This window comes from Quercus suber, unplaced genomic scaffold (genome assembly GCF_002906115.3).
Source record: "Quercus suber isolate HL8 unplaced genomic scaffold, Cork oak 2.0 scaffold_65, whole genome shotgun sequence".
NCBI classification, from domain to species: domain Eukaryota; kingdom Viridiplantae; phylum Streptophyta; class Magnoliopsida; order Fagales; family Fagaceae; genus Quercus; species Quercus suber.
Genome location: NW_027069530.1, coordinates 227708 through 246200, shown reverse-complemented (window position 1 = coordinate 246200; position 18493 = coordinate 227708). Strand labels below are relative to the sequence as shown.

At 36.1% G+C, this 18493-nt stretch overlaps 2 protein-coding genes across 2 annotated transcripts; both read left to right on the top strand.

Annotated features, from left to right (window-relative positions):
• Positions 1-1117: 1117 nt before the first annotated feature.
• On the top strand, positions 1118-4434 carry LOC112003154 (beta-ureidopropionase-like). Its single transcript, XM_065772851.1, has 8 exons — positions 1118-1165; positions 1275-1382; positions 2871-3059; positions 3154-3381; positions 3471-3588; positions 3633-3805; positions 4069-4156; positions 4217-4434. The coding sequence occupies exons 1-8, from the start codon at positions 1118-1120 to the stop codon at positions 4432-4434; spliced, it is 1170 nt and encodes a 389-aa protein (XP_065628923.1).
• Positions 3273-18422, top strand: LOC112003155 (protein EXECUTER 1, chloroplastic-like). Its single transcript, XM_065772815.1, is given in 15 exon segments — positions 3273-3381; positions 3471-3606; positions 4069-4337; positions 5956-6067; positions 7594-7675; positions 10345-10627; positions 10630-10773; positions 10776-11086; positions 11187-11310; positions 11450-11557; positions 11560-11618; positions 14603-14677; positions 14801-14893; positions 15028-15172; positions 18127-18422. Coding segments are annotated over 10 exon segments (1362 nt in total). The 5' UTR covers positions 3273-3381; positions 3471-3606; positions 4069-4337; positions 5956-6067; positions 7594-7603; the 3' UTR covers positions 15121-15172; positions 18127-18422.
• The last annotated feature ends 71 nt before the right edge of the window (positions 18423-18493 follow it).

The following is an 18493-nucleotide window of genomic DNA, read 5'->3' as shown; positions in this document are numbered from 1 at the left end:
ACTTTCTCACTCTCTCTCTCTCACTGCGACAGAAGCAAAAGAAAGAAAATGGAGAAAACCCAAGAGACTGAAGCTGACAATGGAGAAGTTAAAGTAGAAACCAAGGCCTTAAATGACGATTCCCTTTGTGGGTATGACTCACTTCACTCTCTGCTAAGCGCAAATCTCAAGCCTGAACTCTTCCAGATTATTTTCTTTCTTCTTTTCCTTTTATTTTTTCTGGGTTTATCAACTAGTGCCATTTTATATATATATATATATATATATGAATTAGTTTAATTGATCCAACGGGTTTCAATAGAGATTGATAGTTTATTGTGATTAATTTCCATTTTGTGAACTGTATTGAATTTGGATACTATTCCACTTCAGAGTACTTCAGTGTTTTCATTTTTATAATAACTTATTAGTGGCTGAATTTGGCGATCCCTTGTATTTGTAGTAAGTTTATTTGGAACAATTGAGAAATTGTTGGTGTTCTGTATAACCAGCGGCAGAGCTAGGATTTTTTGTTTGGGAAGCCAAATTTTGGTATTAATATATTAGTTTCGAGTCAAAATAAACCATCATACACATGCGCAAACCTGCATACACAAATATAAACATTAATATTTTGATACTAGAGTATGTCATAATTTATAAATATATTGTATATAAAATTAACAATTTTAAATATGTATATTCGTAAGATAGTTTTTTAGGGGAATTTATCATCTTTTAAACTCTAATGAGTATATAAAAGTTGTCTAGTTTGATATTAAACATGTACAAAAAATGAATTAGAGAAGACAAAAACTACCTTGTTTCTATAACTATTAGACTAATTGACAAATTCTATTGGTTTTTAAGAGCATTATTGGACTAAATCAACTTCTATTTTTGTAGCTAAATATTTAAATTTTTAATACTTATACATAATATAAAATGATTTTTTAAAATTTGTGGGGGGGGGGGGGGGGGGGCATATATATATATATATATATACACACCTCTAAATAACCATGTGAATAACATCCATGGATGAAAAAAGAAGCTTTGCTTGTTTTGAGGGGGCCAGAGCAATTCTACTTGCTGCTTATACAGACTTTTGAAATTCTATAATTGGTACTTAATTGTGATGGAAGTTTGGTTACCCTGCAAAAGAGGGAAGCTCCCACTTTGCTGGGTATTTGATATTTCTCAGCTTGAACCCGTGACTTGTTGCTTTGGGTGGAAAAGCGACCTCATGTAGATATATTTGGGCATTTTCTGATGATGGGATTACAATTTTGTAGGAAGTCAGCCGCATGCTTCTGGGGCTTAACTGTGGGAGGGCAATTGATAACATAGCTCTCCCAGAATCTGCTAAAGCTGTCTCTTCAGAACGTAATTTTGACCTCAAGGTAGGCATTTATCTTGCCCGTTGCTATGGTGGTTTAGAATCTGTTTGTAGTACTAAGTTCACCATTGATTCCTTTTTCATTTTGCTTTATGTATCCATTGATTTCACAAAGTTGATTAATTAGAGTAATTGGAATGGATATGATGTGGTTGTTAAGTTTCAGTTTTTTGTTGAATTCCTACCCTTTTATTTGTGGTAAAAAGTGTCGAGGAAAGGTCAAAAAAAGTTAATGGACTCATTATTTTTTCAAGGGAAAAGCAAATGGTCTCATCGAATGCTTTCAAAGTGCAATATTTGAGCTGTGGTTGTTGAATTGAATGGTATGATATGATAATATATCTATTGTATGCCCAATTACTGCTGAAAAAACTGTCAGAAGCTGATAGTCAAGGGAAATCTAGCTTAAATAATAAGAATGTTGACCTTTATGAATTGGTTTCTCCCTATTTTCAGCTAAAGAGCTAATGGTGTTGGTCGAACACTTTAACTGGCTTCACTGGAAATGGGATTAATGCTTATCTTACTCATGCATGTCATTTATCTGAGAATGGACATTCGTAGTTATGTGTGAAAACTAACTAATGATGAAGGGATAATTTGGTTGGGTTTCGAGGGATATCTTAGAGCACCTCTTGTGGTGCCTGGACAGGGGGGTTCAAACTCCTCCAACCCCCTCCTCCTATTTACCTATAAAAAAAAAAGTCAAAAAACAATAATCTGCATAATTATCCAAACTTCTGAAAACTGTTTGTTTTTATCTATAGGCTCTAAGAGAAACCTCTGTGAAATTGTTCACTTGTACTGAAATCACCAATCTCATTCTAAAGTGTAATAAAGAATCGTTCACTTTCCAAGAAGCATTCATGCAAAGTAGTAAACCTTCAAAGTTGAATATTCACTGTAGAGAGGTGGCCAAATATATTTTATTTTTTCTGTTGGCTGTTTTAGTTGATGTTATAGCAGTTCTGTGTTACCTACTGGCTTAGTGTGTTTGCTCTATGCCAATAGCTACCCATGCTTAGCCAAATGGCATGCAAATCACGTGTGTAGGAAAAAAAAGTGTTTTGGTTTGGAGGGAGAGAGGGAGGGGAAAAGAGTGAAAGAGAGAGGAGAATACTTGGGGTATTAAGGAAGGAAGTTAGTTAAAGAAACAATTTTAGTTGATGTCAGCTGATATTATTATAATTGAGATTACACATTTGTCCTTCTTATTCAAATATATTATTTTTTCGTACGATGTGGAAAAAAAAAAAAAAAAGACTTTTTAGTATTTTTCCATGCAAAATATGCATATTGAAATCTTCCATAGAGTTCTCTTTATTATTTTTACATATGAAAATTCTTTGAGGTCCTTCCTTTGTTTTCTCCCCGAGTACTAGGGTTGTGTCCTGTTTGAACTTTTCTAATGAATTTTAGTTACAAAAGAATCTTAAATAATTTCACTACATTATTGATTGATTTGAATTTTTTTCATATTAAATCTTTTCAGGCTTTCTGCTTTCATGCTGACAAAGAATTATTGAGAGCACCTCGAATAGTGAGGGTTGGTCTTATTCAGAACTCTATGGCTCTTCCAACAACTGCATCCTTTCTGGACCAAAAGAGGGCTATCTATCAGAAACTAAAGCCAATCATTGAGGCTGCCGGTGCTTCAGGAGTCAATATATTATGCCTGCAGGTAGTTCATGGTGTGAGGGTTGAATATTCTTTTATTGATTCACTTCCATCTCAAGTCTTACAAATCTCATGAAATTTATGTAAATTTAATTCAGGAAGTATGGATGATGCCATTTGCCTTTTGTACACGGGAGAAGAGGTGGTGCGAATTTGTAGAGCCCGTTGATGGGGAATCTACACAATTTCTTCAGGATTTTGCACTGAAATATAATATGGTCATTATAAGTCCAATTCTTGAGAGGGATATCAATCATGGAGAGACTATTTGGAACACTGCTGTTATAATTGGAAATCATGGCAACATAATTGGCAAGCATCGGAAGGTAGACAAGATGGTTGTTCATTGTTATAATTTTTTTTTTTTTTTTTGGGTTCTTTTTTGGGGGCATAATGAGATTGGCTATTTTGGCAGAATCATATACCTAGAGTCGGTGACTTCAATGAGAGCACATATTATGTAGAAGGCAACACTGGGCATCCTGTTTTTGAGACAGTGTTGGAAAGATCGCTGTTAATATATGTTATGGGAGGCACCATCCTTTGAATTGGTTAGCTTTTGGATTAAATGGTGCAGAGATTGTTTTCAACCCTTCTGCTACTGTTGGTGAATTCAGTGAACCAATGTGGCCCATTGAGGGGATTCTATTATCCATTAGCTTTATCGTTACAATTCACTTTTGTTTTAAGGATTTCTCTCTTTTGAATCTTGATTCTGCTTCTGAGATGATTATGATTTGTCGTACTTTGGCACTTTCACATTAGAAAAATCAATTGAGAGATTGGTTCATCTACATGAATTTTTTATGCAATCTATCAAAAGCTACTTTATCTTACAAGTATATATTCAGATAATGGTCTAAGAGATGGTCATTCAAATGAAAATATTTGTCAGCCATTTGTTACACTGAAATATTTGCAATTTTTCAACCTTAAATAATTTTTTATAATACCCAAAAAAGGGGAAAATATTTCTCAATAGTAAGTTAATATATTATTTGTCGGTTTTTCAGGCCTGTAATGCTGCAATAGCAAACAGTTACTTTGTTGGGTCAATCAACCGTGTTGGGACTGAGACATTCCCCAATCCATTCACTTCGGGTGATGGAAAGCCATAACATGCAGATTTTGGCCATTTCTATGGATCCAGTCATTTTTCAGCCCCAGATGCTTCTTGTACTCCTTCTCTTTCTCGTAACAGGGATGGGTTGCTGATCACAGACATGGATCTTAACCTCTGTAGGCAGCTGAAAGACAAGTGGGGGTCCCGTATGACTGCCTGGTATGAGTTGTATGCAGAGTTGCTTGCTCATTATTTAAAGCCAGATTTTGAGCCCCAAGTCATTTCTGATCCCTTGTTACACAAGAAGTCTTTGTGAATATCAGGCACTAGTAAGAATTAAACATTTTCTATGTTTTATATTCATGGGATGAGATAGTGCAAGGTAGCTCTTGGCCATGTTGGTTGAGCTCATTCATGCAGACTTGTCCAAGGACTTCATAAAAGTCTTCATGGCCCCAGATGCACCATCATGTTTGAACAAAATTAGACTCTAACCAAGTACAGAGGTAGTGCTCAAAAGGGGATGGTCATCATACAGGAAGGCTATTTAGGAAGTGGTGGGAGAGGTTTCTGCATGGTGGTGAGGAAATTACTAGAATTTAGAGAATTCATACTCTTGTTTTGTCCAACCAATGACTATGACAGCTAGAAACAAAGTTTACAAGGGTCAACACGTTGCTCAACAAACAACACAAGCTAATATGGCAATGCCTACGGAGGGGAAGATGCATGACTAAACTTCAAACAGATTTCAGAGTCAAGGAAAGAAGTATCAAGGACAGTCTAGGAGTGACAACGAATTCCAGAAAATTTGATTGTCAGAGAAGGAAAGCGGTAGTAATTGTAATTTGTAAATCTGAAAGATAATTTTTGGGCAAGACTCTGTTTAAGCATTATTCAGTGTGAGCTTATGGAAAAATATATTCCAAGGTTGGGTTAATTTTGAAAGTTATATACATTTTGAGGTGGGGGCAGATACTAGGATTTGTTTTCAGTATGATTGTTGGTGTGGGGTTGATAACCTAGAGCCCTGTAAATTGCAAGAAACATAGAGGCAACAATGGCTGATATTTGGATGTGTCAAATGCATACTTAATGGAGTCCTTTTATTTGGACAGTACAAGATGGGGGGATAGAGTCCATGGATTCTTTCTTGGAGGATCTGTATGCTGGTAAGGTGCACCAGGGTCTGGAGTATAGGATATATGAGGATGGGAGACCTATTTTGTGTGTTAGAGCTTCACCCTGTGTTGGATTCTTTGTATGGACAGTTTAAGAAGGGTAAATTTTTAACAACAGATAATTGGAGAAAGTGGGGGTATTTGTGCTTATTCGGAATGTGTTGTTTCAAAAATGGTGCCAGATTTATCGACTTGTTGGAAAGGTTTATTTGGCAAAAAGGCAGAGTCAGAAATTTTGGGGGCTATCCTTTGTGTTTGATGTAGACTATATGGAGAGAGGAAAATGCATACTTTCAAAGGCATAGAATGTTCGGTAATCCAGTTGAAGTCTCAGTTCCTTGGAACACTAATAAGATGGAACAAGTTGACTAGCCATGATTTTCTGTAGATCTTGTAGCTTTTATGGACAAGTACTTTAGATGATTTTCCTTGCCACTCTTATCTCAATTACGGTGTCCTGATGCATAATACCCGTTTACTTGGGCCATACTTCTCTATTTCTATTTTATCAACGAGATCCTTTTACTTAGAAAAACAAACCAATTTGTGGATGAGTCCTCTTCTTTTTAAGGAAATTGTGTGAACAGCTAATATAATTATGTCCATATTATTTGTTTCCTGGTCTTATGTAGTTTTTTTATTATTCCATTTTCCAGGTGGGATGGTGGGCTGGCATTTCAAAAGATATTAACGATCCTCTTGGTTTAATTATTCAGATAACACCAGAGCATGGAATATATGTGGCAAGAAGTTATAGCCCTCAGTGAGGTCTTCTTGATTAATGAAAAGATTCATTTGTATATCATGTTCTTCATGAAACAACACTTCTTAACAACCAACATCAAGCTTTAGTCAGACTCTCAAGTCTTAACCAAGACTGGAGCTTTGATATTGGAGTTGTTTCCTGTTGGAATTAAAAACGCATTTGTGCCTTTTGTTTTGTTGGGGTTTCCTTGTTTATTGCTTTCCATTGTTTTAATTATTCTTTGTTGAAAATGGGTTTGTTTAGGGATAGTTGTTCATGAGTTGATGGGTTTTCCTTGTTAATGTTTGAATATATTTGGGGGACAGGAATGCTACCATAGATCCCTAATAGTTAGATTGCAGTCGGAAATCTGTGTTCAAATTTTCTATGAGTTGAATTGTATTGCCCTTCAAAATGAAGAAATGCTGTTACGGTCTTAAACGTTGGTACTAGAGAGAAAAATTGAGGGTATATTAAAAGAAAAAAAAAAAAAACACGCGCACACACTCCCACATATTCAAACATTAAAATTTCAATAATTTTTTATGTTCTTAATTTTTTATTGAATATACAGTCCAGCCAGAACAGAAGATTGAACTGTTCCACCCATGGCTGATAACCTTTATGGGGTTGAGAGCAGTCAGTTTTCGAAAATCTTGCTTGTAAGACTTTTGCAACTGAACAAATAGAAGCAGAACATGTAAATTACAAAAAATTCAATTAGAGCTGATAATATTGAGGAAAAAGCAGATGTTAACAGCTTTACCTGTTGTCAATTAAAAGAGCCTAGGGGCAGGGGTGGGAATGTTTAAAAAGGAGCTCCTACATGTAGGGGTGAATGTGGTTTGGTGCAGCCAGTGTGGGGGAAGGTTTTTGGGTGGTTCGTAAAATGTGAGCCGCCTCCGTGCCGTTGGATCGAAATTCCAGCTACATTGGTGGTGGTTATTGTTCATAAGGTGGTCAGTTGCTTCGATCACTAGTAAGAAAAAGAGAACAAATGCATGTGCAAGAGAGAGAGAGGGAGAGACGGAAGAGAGATGCCAGAGGCTTAGATCTGGATCTGACTTCTGAGAGGCTTACTTCCGTTTGCAGCCCTGGTCATCATCGGAATCTCTCTGCAGTGGTCGGCATGGTGCGGAACTGATGTGGTGGGTCAGAGGCGGATTGGTCTGTTCACCCCTACCCATGCTCATGTCTAGCCCTGATTAGGCAAATTAGGGATTTCTGGTTTGTTCTCTTGGAATGTCAATAAGCTGCAAGCCCTTGGCGACAGCTGTTTCATTGGTCTTCTGGCCAAAATTCACTGGTTTTAGTATGATTATTAATTTTAACTGCTGTATGCTATCCTATCTGGTAGATATCTTATCAGGAAGGTTTAGTTATATATTTAGTCAACACTGGTTTGGTTATCTTGGGTACCTTTTCATATTTACTTATAATTTAAAGCACTTTTGGTACATTGATTAAATTTTTTTCAATCAGATCCTGCTACATGGTGTGCTGCTTTTGCTGATTGTTCAATCTTGTTGCTCTTTTCCCCCCTTTCCAGGCAACTTGCTATGGCTGCAGCTGGTGTTCCATTGTTTGAAGTATTCCTTAGAGTGAATAAGAGAGGTGAATACAAAGAGCAGGTTCGTTTTCTCTAGCCACTTGAGTTTGTTGTATACTTTGCTGATTGAATCATCTTTTCTACTTGCAAAGAATTTGACGTAGATTCCTTTACGGGTGCTTTTGAATTTGTACTGCTTACTGAGTTCTCTGCAAAATACTGACTAAAGACCTTTTTGTGACTATCGCATGTGCCTAGAAGTTGAGAGAGAGAGAGAGAGAGAGAGAGAGTTGTAGGTGAATGGATTTGAGCGGTCATTCCATTAGCCTTTGAGTCAAATGGAATTCACACCCCAATAAGTATGGGGTGGTAGATGAGGATTTTGGTTCAAGTCTTGTGATGTGAGTCATCAATTTAAATAAAGAGAGAAAGGAACTGAGGTTTCATTTTTGTTTGGTCTTAGAGCATTCACATCAGCCTCTGCGCAAATTTAGCTAAACTAGTCCCAAAAACTCAACTTTTACTATTTTAACAAACATACACCAACATCAGTCTCAATATTTATTTCTTTACTCTAACAAAATATTATTTATTCATTCTTCCCCATCCCATTTCACAGCCACACCTGACACCACCGCACACTCACACCACCAAGCATCCCTGCCTTAGAAAACCCGGGCCATTGAATACAGAATTCACCGTTAAGCTCATCCGCCAAATCAGTAAAACCCATCCACCAAATCAACAAACTCAGTAAAGCTTCACAACAAAATCAGTAAATCACGATGAACCCATCCACCAACAAAATCAGTAAACCCAGACCATCACCCATCCACCACCATTGATGAATGGAGTTCTCAAACCCAGGTCGCCATAGATCTATGCATGAGAGAGAGAGAACTGCAAAAATCAACCCAAAAAACCACACAACAAGCAACCCAAATCAACCACAACCCAGCTGCTGACCCGAATCTGTAAACGGGCCCATCTATGGATTGCACAGGATGGAGATTTGTTCAAGGAGGAGCTTGATTGGCCATGGAGGTTTGATTCGAAGGAGAGACAGAGAGGGGAGAGCTTGGTCTGGTTGAGGGGAGAGTGTTAGTGGGGAAGAGAGATGAATTTAAAATTGGGTGAAATTTAGTTTGTTGATGAGCAGGGCTAAACAAATGTTTTGAAACACTGTTCATTTGTCAGCTATTTGGGACAAAACATTGAGGCTGATGCATGTGGCTTTAGGGACTTTCACAATTTTTTGTTTGACTAAGGGTTGTTTTATACTTTTATCTACACTGCTGTGAATGCTCTTAGAGTGGAAATAAAGCTGTATTTGATGGATATGTATGATAACAGATAACATGAACACTACAAGCTTTAGCATATGTCATGCATGAGAAAAATTCTGCTATTTCTGGTATAATAATTGATTCAACAAGGAACGTAAATCTTCTTGCCAATGAGCTGAAGTTCAATTGGCACCTCCTCCCCTTATAAGTTCTAGGCGGAGGATGACATCGTGGGTTTATGATCCATTGGGTGTGTGTGTACCTTAACAAAAAAAAAGAAAAGGAATGGCAATTTGCGCGAGGTGGTGAATTGCAAAGTACTTAAGTGATTCAGAATTTATAAATCATTTAGCAGTATGAACATGCATATTTCGAGTTATATTGTTATTTGTTGTTGGAAACAGCTTTGTTGCTCAAGTATTTGGTGAGTCTCACAGGCTTGTCATTCATCACTGGTAACCAATGTTTCATTTCCAAGCATGAATTTTCACACCTAGATTCATTGTTGTTTATGATGGATAGTTGTTTCTTTAATACTTTAGAAAGTACTGCATTTCCTAAACTAGGTTTTAATTGAAGGAGCCTCCTTTAGTGGTTTTGGCACAAGTCAATGGATGTCCTTGTTAAATGTAGTTGAGAAGCTTACTTTGTGGTTTCGGTTTTCTTTTTATGATAGGTATTTCATTTTATCTTTTTATTCTCTTTCTCGTGCTTTAAACATTTACACCCTTTCTTGTTTCGATAAAAAAATTTTCCAAGAAAAATGTCATCAATAGCAAATATTTTGAGGGAACATGGTGAAATTCAGTAGGCAGTGGTGGTTGTGGAATGTGGTGGCAGCATGGAACTAGGGGAGGGAGAGGTGGTGAAGGTGGCATAGAGGGTTATTGTTTTTTGGGTTGGGGGAGGGGAATTGGGGGGGAGGGGGGGTGGGTGGGGTGGTGATTGGTTGAGGGAGTTGGGAAGGGCCACAAGCTTGATCTAGAAATTGATTTACACCTTTTGCATTAAATTGTTCTTTTCCTCTTTGGTATAGTTTTCTATTGACCATGATTTTTTTTACTAGTAATTTTTGTACCAAATACCTTAAAATGCAAAAAACTATATCCAAAAGTGTTTTACGTTGAAAACTCAGCCTGAATAAAGTGACGTTTATCAAAAAGTGAAAAACAACTAGGGTGTTGCTTTATCCTTATGGGGTTTATCATCTCTCACACGTTTTGTATTTTTGCAATTGCAATTGATAAATGGCATACACATTATGGTGCTTGTTTCTTTGAGGAATTTATATTATGCATCTATAATTTGAGATTCTGCAATATTGGATATACTTGCATCCTCATATACTTATAGGCATGCATGTTTTGCCCGGTGTTTCACTTGTGATGTTTTGGATTCTATGTTTATTGTGTGCTAGTTATCATCGTGTATTGTATGTTATCTTTGCACATCATATCATTTTCAGGCTGTGTTCTTAAAGCGGAGAGGAGTTTTTCAAGATTCTCCAACAGTTCGCTCTAAAGCATTGGATGCCACTGGAAATTTGAATCCGTTAGACTCAACTGAAGATAAAAGTGATCTATTTGTTGTGAATACTGAAGATGGTGATGATAGGGATGATAGTTCTGATCTAGCTGAAGGTCTGTCTGTTTTCCAGAACATCTTGAGAGATATGATTCCTGGTGTGAAGGTCAAGGTTTTAAAAGTGACAACACCAGGGAAGGTAGACAGGGATTTAATATCCAAGGTTTTGAGCAGATAATTGAGGAAGAAGATGAAGAGAAGGACAATGAGATAGAAAGTGTAGAAGCAAAAGATGAAGTTAATGGGGAAAGTGACCAAGAGAGTGATGGAGTTAATGAGGAAAGTGACCAACAAAGTGATGGAAGTGAAATGGAAATGATCTTGAAATGATTGAAAGTGAAGACCAAAATGAAATTGCGGTTAAATTTGTTGTTGGCGGTCTTGCTCAGAAACTTTCCAACAGTGCGCCTACTAAAGATTTACTCCGAGTACCTGCTAAGCTAGAGAAGAAGGGGCATTTGTCATTTTGCTTTTCTATAGAGAAAAATATCACTCAGCATGATTCTGGTGGCAAGGAACAAGCTTCAGTAGATAAATCAGCTAAGCGTCGAACTCGACGCAGCATCGACCATGTTATGTTTGCTCTTTCTAAATTCATTGGTAGGGAGAAGATACCCTTGAAGGTTGGTTTGAAGTTTTACTGGGCATATCTTTTTACAAATTTTATTTTGTAGTGTAGACCCACATCAATGCTTAGTTTAAAATCTTATGCTTCACTTCCAGGTACTCAAAGATGTTGGTGAATTAATAAATCTCACACTCATCCAGGCTCAAAATTATCAATCATTGTCTGGATCAACAACCTTCAATCGCATTGAAATACCAACTTCTTCAGATCCTCTGAATGGTGATTTTTATATAAGAACATGTTAATTTTTATATTTATCTTTATATACAATTAGCTACTTATAGTACTTTTTTTTTTAAATTTCTGAACCAACTTCCAACGTAAAGACTAAAAGTTGAGAATATGCCCATTTTGTCAGGACTTTACATTGGTGCACATGGGCTGTACACCTCAGAAGTCATTCATCTGAGACGCAAATTTGGTCAGTGGCAAGAAGATGGTGGGAAAAAGGAGCCTTCAGATCTTGAATTTATGAATATGTAGAAGCTGTGAAACTTACAGGCGATCCTTATGTACCAGCTGGCAAGGTAATTTCTTAAATTCGATTATTTTATGTTACCATGGTATTGACAGCCAGATTTAGTGGAGCTTATTAACAAGTTTGTATGTTTCCTATTAGTGACTAGTGTTTCTACAAATTCTCAGAGTCTTTTGTGTGTTTTTTCTTTCGTCAAAAAAAAAGAAAAAAATTACTTAGAATTGTTAGGAATCTTGTTCTTATACAAGAGATACTTGCATCTCAGGTTGCTACAGCTGGTAGTTAATACTTGGTATTGGATGTAAATGAGCTTTGCTGAAAGTACATTCTTATTGGCTAGCTAGAAAAAAGAAGTTAACGGTTCTAAGTGTCTGACATTGTTATGTAGGATGGCATGAAATCCCTTTTTGATACTTTTGGATGTGACTTCATGCTTGAAGGGGTAGGTAGTGTAGTCAAAGACAAGCTGGGCCCTTTCTTAGGTGCTCGTGAGAGGCAAGGTGCCACTAAGGCAAGGTGCCTTTAGTGAGGCACTCGCCCTAGAGAGCCTCAATGAAATTCAGGAAAAAAAGGAAAAACAAAGAAGGCCATTTTGTATTTTTTCCAAAAAGGGTAGGTATTTACTTTAATTAAAGTCAGTGGGTGTCTCATTCTTTCTCTTTTACCTCTCTTTTTGAATTTGAATTTGTCTCATCAGTATTGCAGTCAAAGAAGACTATCTACCGTCATAATTAACCGAGGAAATCAAATTCCTCAACTCCCTCTTCCCTTTGTCCTTGGACACAGCTTTCCGGTGGGCTGCATCTTTTCTGTTTAGCAGATTGGCAGCCTCCATCTCCCTCTCAAGCCCTTGTAAAAGCTTAATACACTTCTCGTCATGTCGACCCAGAGAAAGCCGCATCATTTTACTAAAACCAGGGAGTCTATGTTTCACCTAATTAGAAATATTCAAAGTATTTTCAAGCCCCAAAACCTCATTACCACTTTTCAACTTAGCCCCACGCAGCTCCTATAAACCTAGGCGGAATTTATTTTGGGGTTATGTTAGACTTTACCATAACCTCTAATATGTGATTACAATGTGATGACGCAAAGGGTCAGCTTTTAATGTTATAAATACGTCATGATAATTATGGTAGTCATGATATAAAATAACAAAACTGGTTGGTCTGCTTTAACTGATATGAAGCATTTGATATTGTTTTAAAACCTTTTTGCTCTTGTATCAATGTGGCTGACTTAAATTAGGTCATAAGTAGTTAAATACGCTATTTGTGCTTGGTATATGTGGAAAAGAATACATTTATTATGTTTCTCTAAATTTGTGACGCATTATATGGGATAAAGATGCAATATGATACATACACGGTGATGTCAATTCTTGAAAATTTAGGATCAGTACAATAGGGGTTAATTAATTAACATAACTAGTTAGTAACCTATGCAATGCACAAAAAAGTTCAACAAAATATGATATTTTCTGATTTATTTTTATAGAATTTGAAATCTTTGTAATTTTTAATATACATTTATGATTATGTTTGTATATGGAATTATTTATTGTATTATTTAAAGAAAATATGTTGTGGCAAAATTCTAATGGAGGTTTTTTTTTTTGAGATAATTCAATAGTTATAACAACGGGAAGGGACCGCCGGGGGGGGGGGGGGGGGGGGGATTTTGAGATAATTCAATATTTATAACAATGGGAAGGGACCGCCCGGGGGGGGGGGGTCGGATTTGGATGTCACCTTTGGAAACATCAGGAGGTTAGTAGGTTTTAAACTCAATAAAAAATATGTATTAGACCAATGATGTGGAAAAATGTGGGCTTTCAAAAGCTTATATGTCAATATTAGGAGAAGTCAACAAAAAGTCAAATGCTTTGTTTTATTTATATTTAGATAAATATCTGGAGTATTTATTATTTTAGTTTTTAGGTTATGAGACAAGCAACAATCAATAGAAGGCATAGAATGTGTATAAATGATGAAACTATTTTAGAAGCAATAAATAACAGAAGAAAGCATGATCCATGGTCCATGATCCATATCTGATATTTATAAAACTTTCAAGGGCACTAGTCTTGTATTTTACATGGAGCACCCCCCTTTTTTCCTTATGAACATTCAACTTTTACCTCCAAAAGTATCATGTCAGATCTGTTCTATATTCCAACTATATCCTGCTATTAAGGATATGCATCCAATTCGTATCTTAGCATCTATAGCTGATATGTATCACATACAGGTATCGTGGCTATTATGGGGTATATGTGCTTCCTAACTTAAAATCCAACTGAAAATTTTGTGTGTTTTTTGCTACATGTTATTTTGATTAACAAGGATGTCTAGAGTTTTTCGAGTACCTGACTGCCCCAGGTGTGTGTAGTCTCCCGTTCCTCACACACCAAGTAATTATAGGAAGGAATTCCTTGGGGGTGGCAGCAAGATGTTGGCTAGAGTTTTCGAACCCAAGACCTCATGAATCTCATGAGGCTTTAGAAACTACTAGGCCAACCCCTGGGGGATTTTTGCTACACTTGCTGTGTCTTTGCAACAATAAGGGTTACGTGGTTTTGGCAAGATTCTATGTTTGTATATGGTTATTAAATTTTTTTTTTCTATTGTTTGTATATAGATAGAATGAATGTAGAAGGTATTAATAACAACCTCTTGGCATTAATAAGTTTGTTGGCACTGTTTTTAGGCAAGTAAAATCTTGTTACTCGTTTTTAGCTTTTCTTGTGAATTTTCTTGCTCATATATTAGTGCAACTAAAATATGTTTTAAATTTTTTGCTGAAATGAAACCTTGTAATATTTCTGAGGGATTTGTTATTAGTATTCTCTTTGAGTCTAGGATACTGTAGTTCCATAGGTTATGGAGATTGGGTTAGCTCATAATCTAAAGGTTGCGCATATTGCCGGTGCTGAATACCCAAAAAAGAAAAGAAAAAAACAATGGTCCAGAGACACGATAATCATCCTTTTATGAAGTTTATCCCCATAATCATGACATTGTTGGTCCGCAGGTGGCATTCCGTGCAAAGGTCGGGAAAAGATATCAGCTTCCACATAAGGGGATTATTCCAGAAGAATTTGGAGTGGTATCATTTTAACTTATGCATCTGAATTTTTCTAATCTCTTGTATGCATTTCTCTTGTTCATTATCACCACTTTCTCTTTTCCATAAATTTAAGTGCTTCTTGTGATCATGTTGGCTACTCAGATTGCTCGTTATAAAGGTCAAGGTAGGCTTGCTGATCCTGGGTTTCGCAATCCTCGATGGGTTGATGGTGAACTTGTCATTCTTGATGGAAAGGTCTACATTTCACTATTTATCTTGTCTAACTGTTTTGTAGTATTCACTATGTTTTTCTTGAACATGTACTGTACTGTTTTTTTTTTTCCAAATGCGTACTGATTGTGTTTTGTACCTTCAATGAAATTTTGCAGTACATTAAAGGAGGGCCTGTTGTTGGATTTGTCTATTGGGCCCCCGAACTACATTTCTTGGTGTTCTTCAATAGGCTAAGGCTTCAAGAGTAGATTCTCGCCGTACATACTATGTTCCAGCTTGTAAATCCTTTGTTCAGATTTTGTAAGTATGTTCCCTTTGTGCAAAAAGAAAATAAGTTTAATGTTGTGCTCATGATTAACTGGGGTTTACTTTCTTTAGACAATTAGCAAAGTTGAAATGCTTTGATAAGAAATTATTTTATCAACTAAGTTGAAATGTTAGTATAACCTTACAAATGTTGGCATTTTCTAACTCATTATCATGTACGTATCATTGTTGGGTGTGGTCATAGTGATGGATCACCATCATCACCATCTCTCCTTTGGAAAAGGGGATCACATAGCAACTTGTGAATACTGAATTGCTTGCATACATTTTAGTCCCCCCCTCTAGGTTGAGCTTAGAATCAAGATTTTTTTATTTGCACATGTACAACAGAGTAAATCCCAGAACCTTGCATATAGCTTACATACATTTTTTTACCCCCTCTAAGCTGAGTTTAGAATAAAGCTTTCTTTGATTTGCACATGCACACACAACAGATTAAATCCCTGAACCTTGCATGTTGACAAAGGAAGCATTTTATGCATCTATTGATATTGGAATTTCTAACTAGTATGTTGCTACAATATGACTTTCAACCACATAAGGTGTCACTAACTTCCTTATGACCATGATTGGTAGTATCTGGGGAAGGCCCAGAAAAAGAGAGCATATTTACTGGCCTGTTATATATAATATGTTTGGCATAAATTGGAAAAGGTTATGCACTGAATGACACCTTAAAATCCTGAATCAGAGGCTTTCCTGTTCACTAGAGAACTAAACATGGCCTACACCTTTATGTTAATGGGTGATTTTACTGTGTGTTTGGGCGCAGCATTTTTTACCTTGAATTTTGGGTTTAAGTTGGCATTTTAAATTCTAATACTTGTGATTTCTGAATTTGGTCAAGCTAAAAGTGGCAAATAAAAAATTCTTCTGAAACTATTAGGTGGAATTTGTCATCTCAAAATCCTGGGTACAAATTCCTCCCAAATAGATGTCTTTTCCAACTTACTATGTGACAGGTCTTCTCTCATCATCATATTATTGGTCCTTGTATGAACACAAAACCTGATATTGCTCTTCCATCAATTGCACAAAACCCCTCAAAATTGGATTCAAAACTTGAATCTCATTTATGCTCCTCCAAACTCATCAGCTGTCTTTCTTTCTTGCCTGGTTCATGATCTTCTACTCTTCTGAAGCATGGAAATGGAAAGGATGCGATCCACTACTTCCTTCAACTTTTTTTATTTTCCCTCCTCTAAAATTATCCCTGATAGCTTGTATATTGTTTTGTTTCCAACATTTCCTTCCCTGCTAGTTTCTCTCATTGGGATTCTTCCGTCTTTGCTTATATGAGGGTTTGTAGTCCAACTTTTTAGCCCGATGTTTCTTTTTGGTGTTAATTGTTTACATCTCCTTCATTCTAATAATTTATTCCCTCAATAAAAAAAATGTTTATGTCAGAGAAAAAAAAATTATGTCCTCTTTTTTTTGATAAATAATACACATTATTAGAAAAAATGCATCAAGAACACAGGGAGTATATGAACAACATAATGCAAATCAGAAATAACAATGATCCATAACTCCAGTAAATTACAAAAAGGATATGTCCCATGGCCAGCATCCACTAGAATAATGTTATGATCACTCGGAGTTTCAAATCCACAATTATTCGTACACACTACACACCCATCAAAAGTTCTAGCATTCCTTTCCTGCCAAATACACCACATCAAACAATGAGGAACAAAATAACTGCGTACAAAGGATGTGTACATAAAGTACATCAACATTAAGCACAAAATGAAAGCATTTCAAACATATTAGCAAAAGAAAATAAAGGGAAAGCATTCATCCACTCAAATAAAGATTTGACTAAAGAAAGCTTAAGATCTGGCACAGATTTCTCCCTTCCTGTAAAATCACACCAAAGAGAGCACGAGGCAGATTGTGTTTCAAATCATACTATTGTCAGCTCTACCAAATATGCCTTTCCAACTAGCTAGAAGCTCCTCCACACCAAAGCATAACCCACATGACCCCAAACAGAACAAGCACCATACTCCATAGCTCTTGAACAATAGGGCAATGAAGAAACAAATTCCAACTGACTTGCACATACAGCTCCATTCAATGACAAGTATGGATTTTAGGCCACAAACATTTTAATGGTTGTTACTTATTTTTAAAATGCAAAATAAACATAACATATGCTTAAAATATTTGTTAATTAATTAATTTGTCTCCCCATGTCGTGTCCTACTTTTTCCTAAATTGCCATGTCGTCATCTCTGTATCTTGTCATGTTGTGTCCTGTGTCTGTGATTCTTAGTATGGCAGACCCATTGTTATTTGTAGACCCAGAAATTAACAGCAATTTCTATGAAATCTCTCCCAAAAGGTTTTTTGGTTTCTGAATTGAGACCTTTATGTTTTCTTTATGGTCTTCAACTCCCTTTTTTTTGGTCGCTGTTTTGGTTCTAATTGATAGCTCACAAAATTTTTATATATTTGTATATAAACTGTGTTTGTATGTGTACTATAATGGGTAGGTGTTGATTATGTTCACAACTTTATATGTCAAATATGGTTTGACAGTGGGTGGCCATGGTGTAATGGATGGGATTTATTACTGGCTTATATATATATATATATATATTGTAGGTTTGTATAAATGAGTTTCCTTGTTTATGTATGATTGTATGAATTATACAACAATTAAATTAGTATTTGATGGGTGCTAATTTAGTGGAAATTATCATTACAGGAAACCTTCTGTGCAAATATTAATTTCATCCAAACACAACCAAAGGTTTTCTTGGATGAGAACTTTGACCTTATTCGATAGAAAATTATCATTACAGACATTCTCTATGTGCATTTGATTTTGCAAATATCTCCTATAATGACAGATAGTAGAGCCTAGTACAAAATGGTATGATATATTTTGAGTGGTTTCCTGTATCATCTTTGTTGTGCAGTTGTAGAAGATATATATTAGCGAAAAGTTGGTTTTTCTCCCCAAAGCAGCAGAGAAAGCCTGAAGATCTTCGGTTGCATGTCCTATGCTCATTCAACTGATTGGCTTATTGACTCAATGTAACCATTGTAGTTTTTTGTTTTTTTGTTTTTGACAAACAAAGGTGTTCAGATATCTTCAAGTATCTAACTATTCACTCGGATGTATTGTAGCTTTAAATTGCAACAAATGGTGCTCCCATTTCTCCTTTTTTGGAGCAATCCCTTACATCAATGTATTTTTTTAGTTTTTGCTTTACTACAGATCAATTGCTAATTATCAGGGCTTTGTCTGGTAACTCGATCAGTATGTGCCCCATATTTTAACTC

Excerpts from the sequence above, each read along its gene's own strand:
- LOC112003154 (XM_065772851.1), top strand. The coding sequence starts at position 1,118 with ATGGAAGTTTGGTTACCCTGCAAAAGAGGGAAGCTCCCACTTTGCTGG. Across the intron at positions 3,589-3,632 it reads GTTAATATATGTTATGGGAG|AGATTGTTTTCAACCCTTCT; the intron begins GCACCATCCTTT and ends TAAATGGTGCAG. Across the intron at positions 4,157-4,216 it reads CCCCAATCCATTCACTTCGG|CCCCAGATGCTTCTTGTACT; the intron begins GTGATGGAAAGC and ends GTCATTTTTCAG.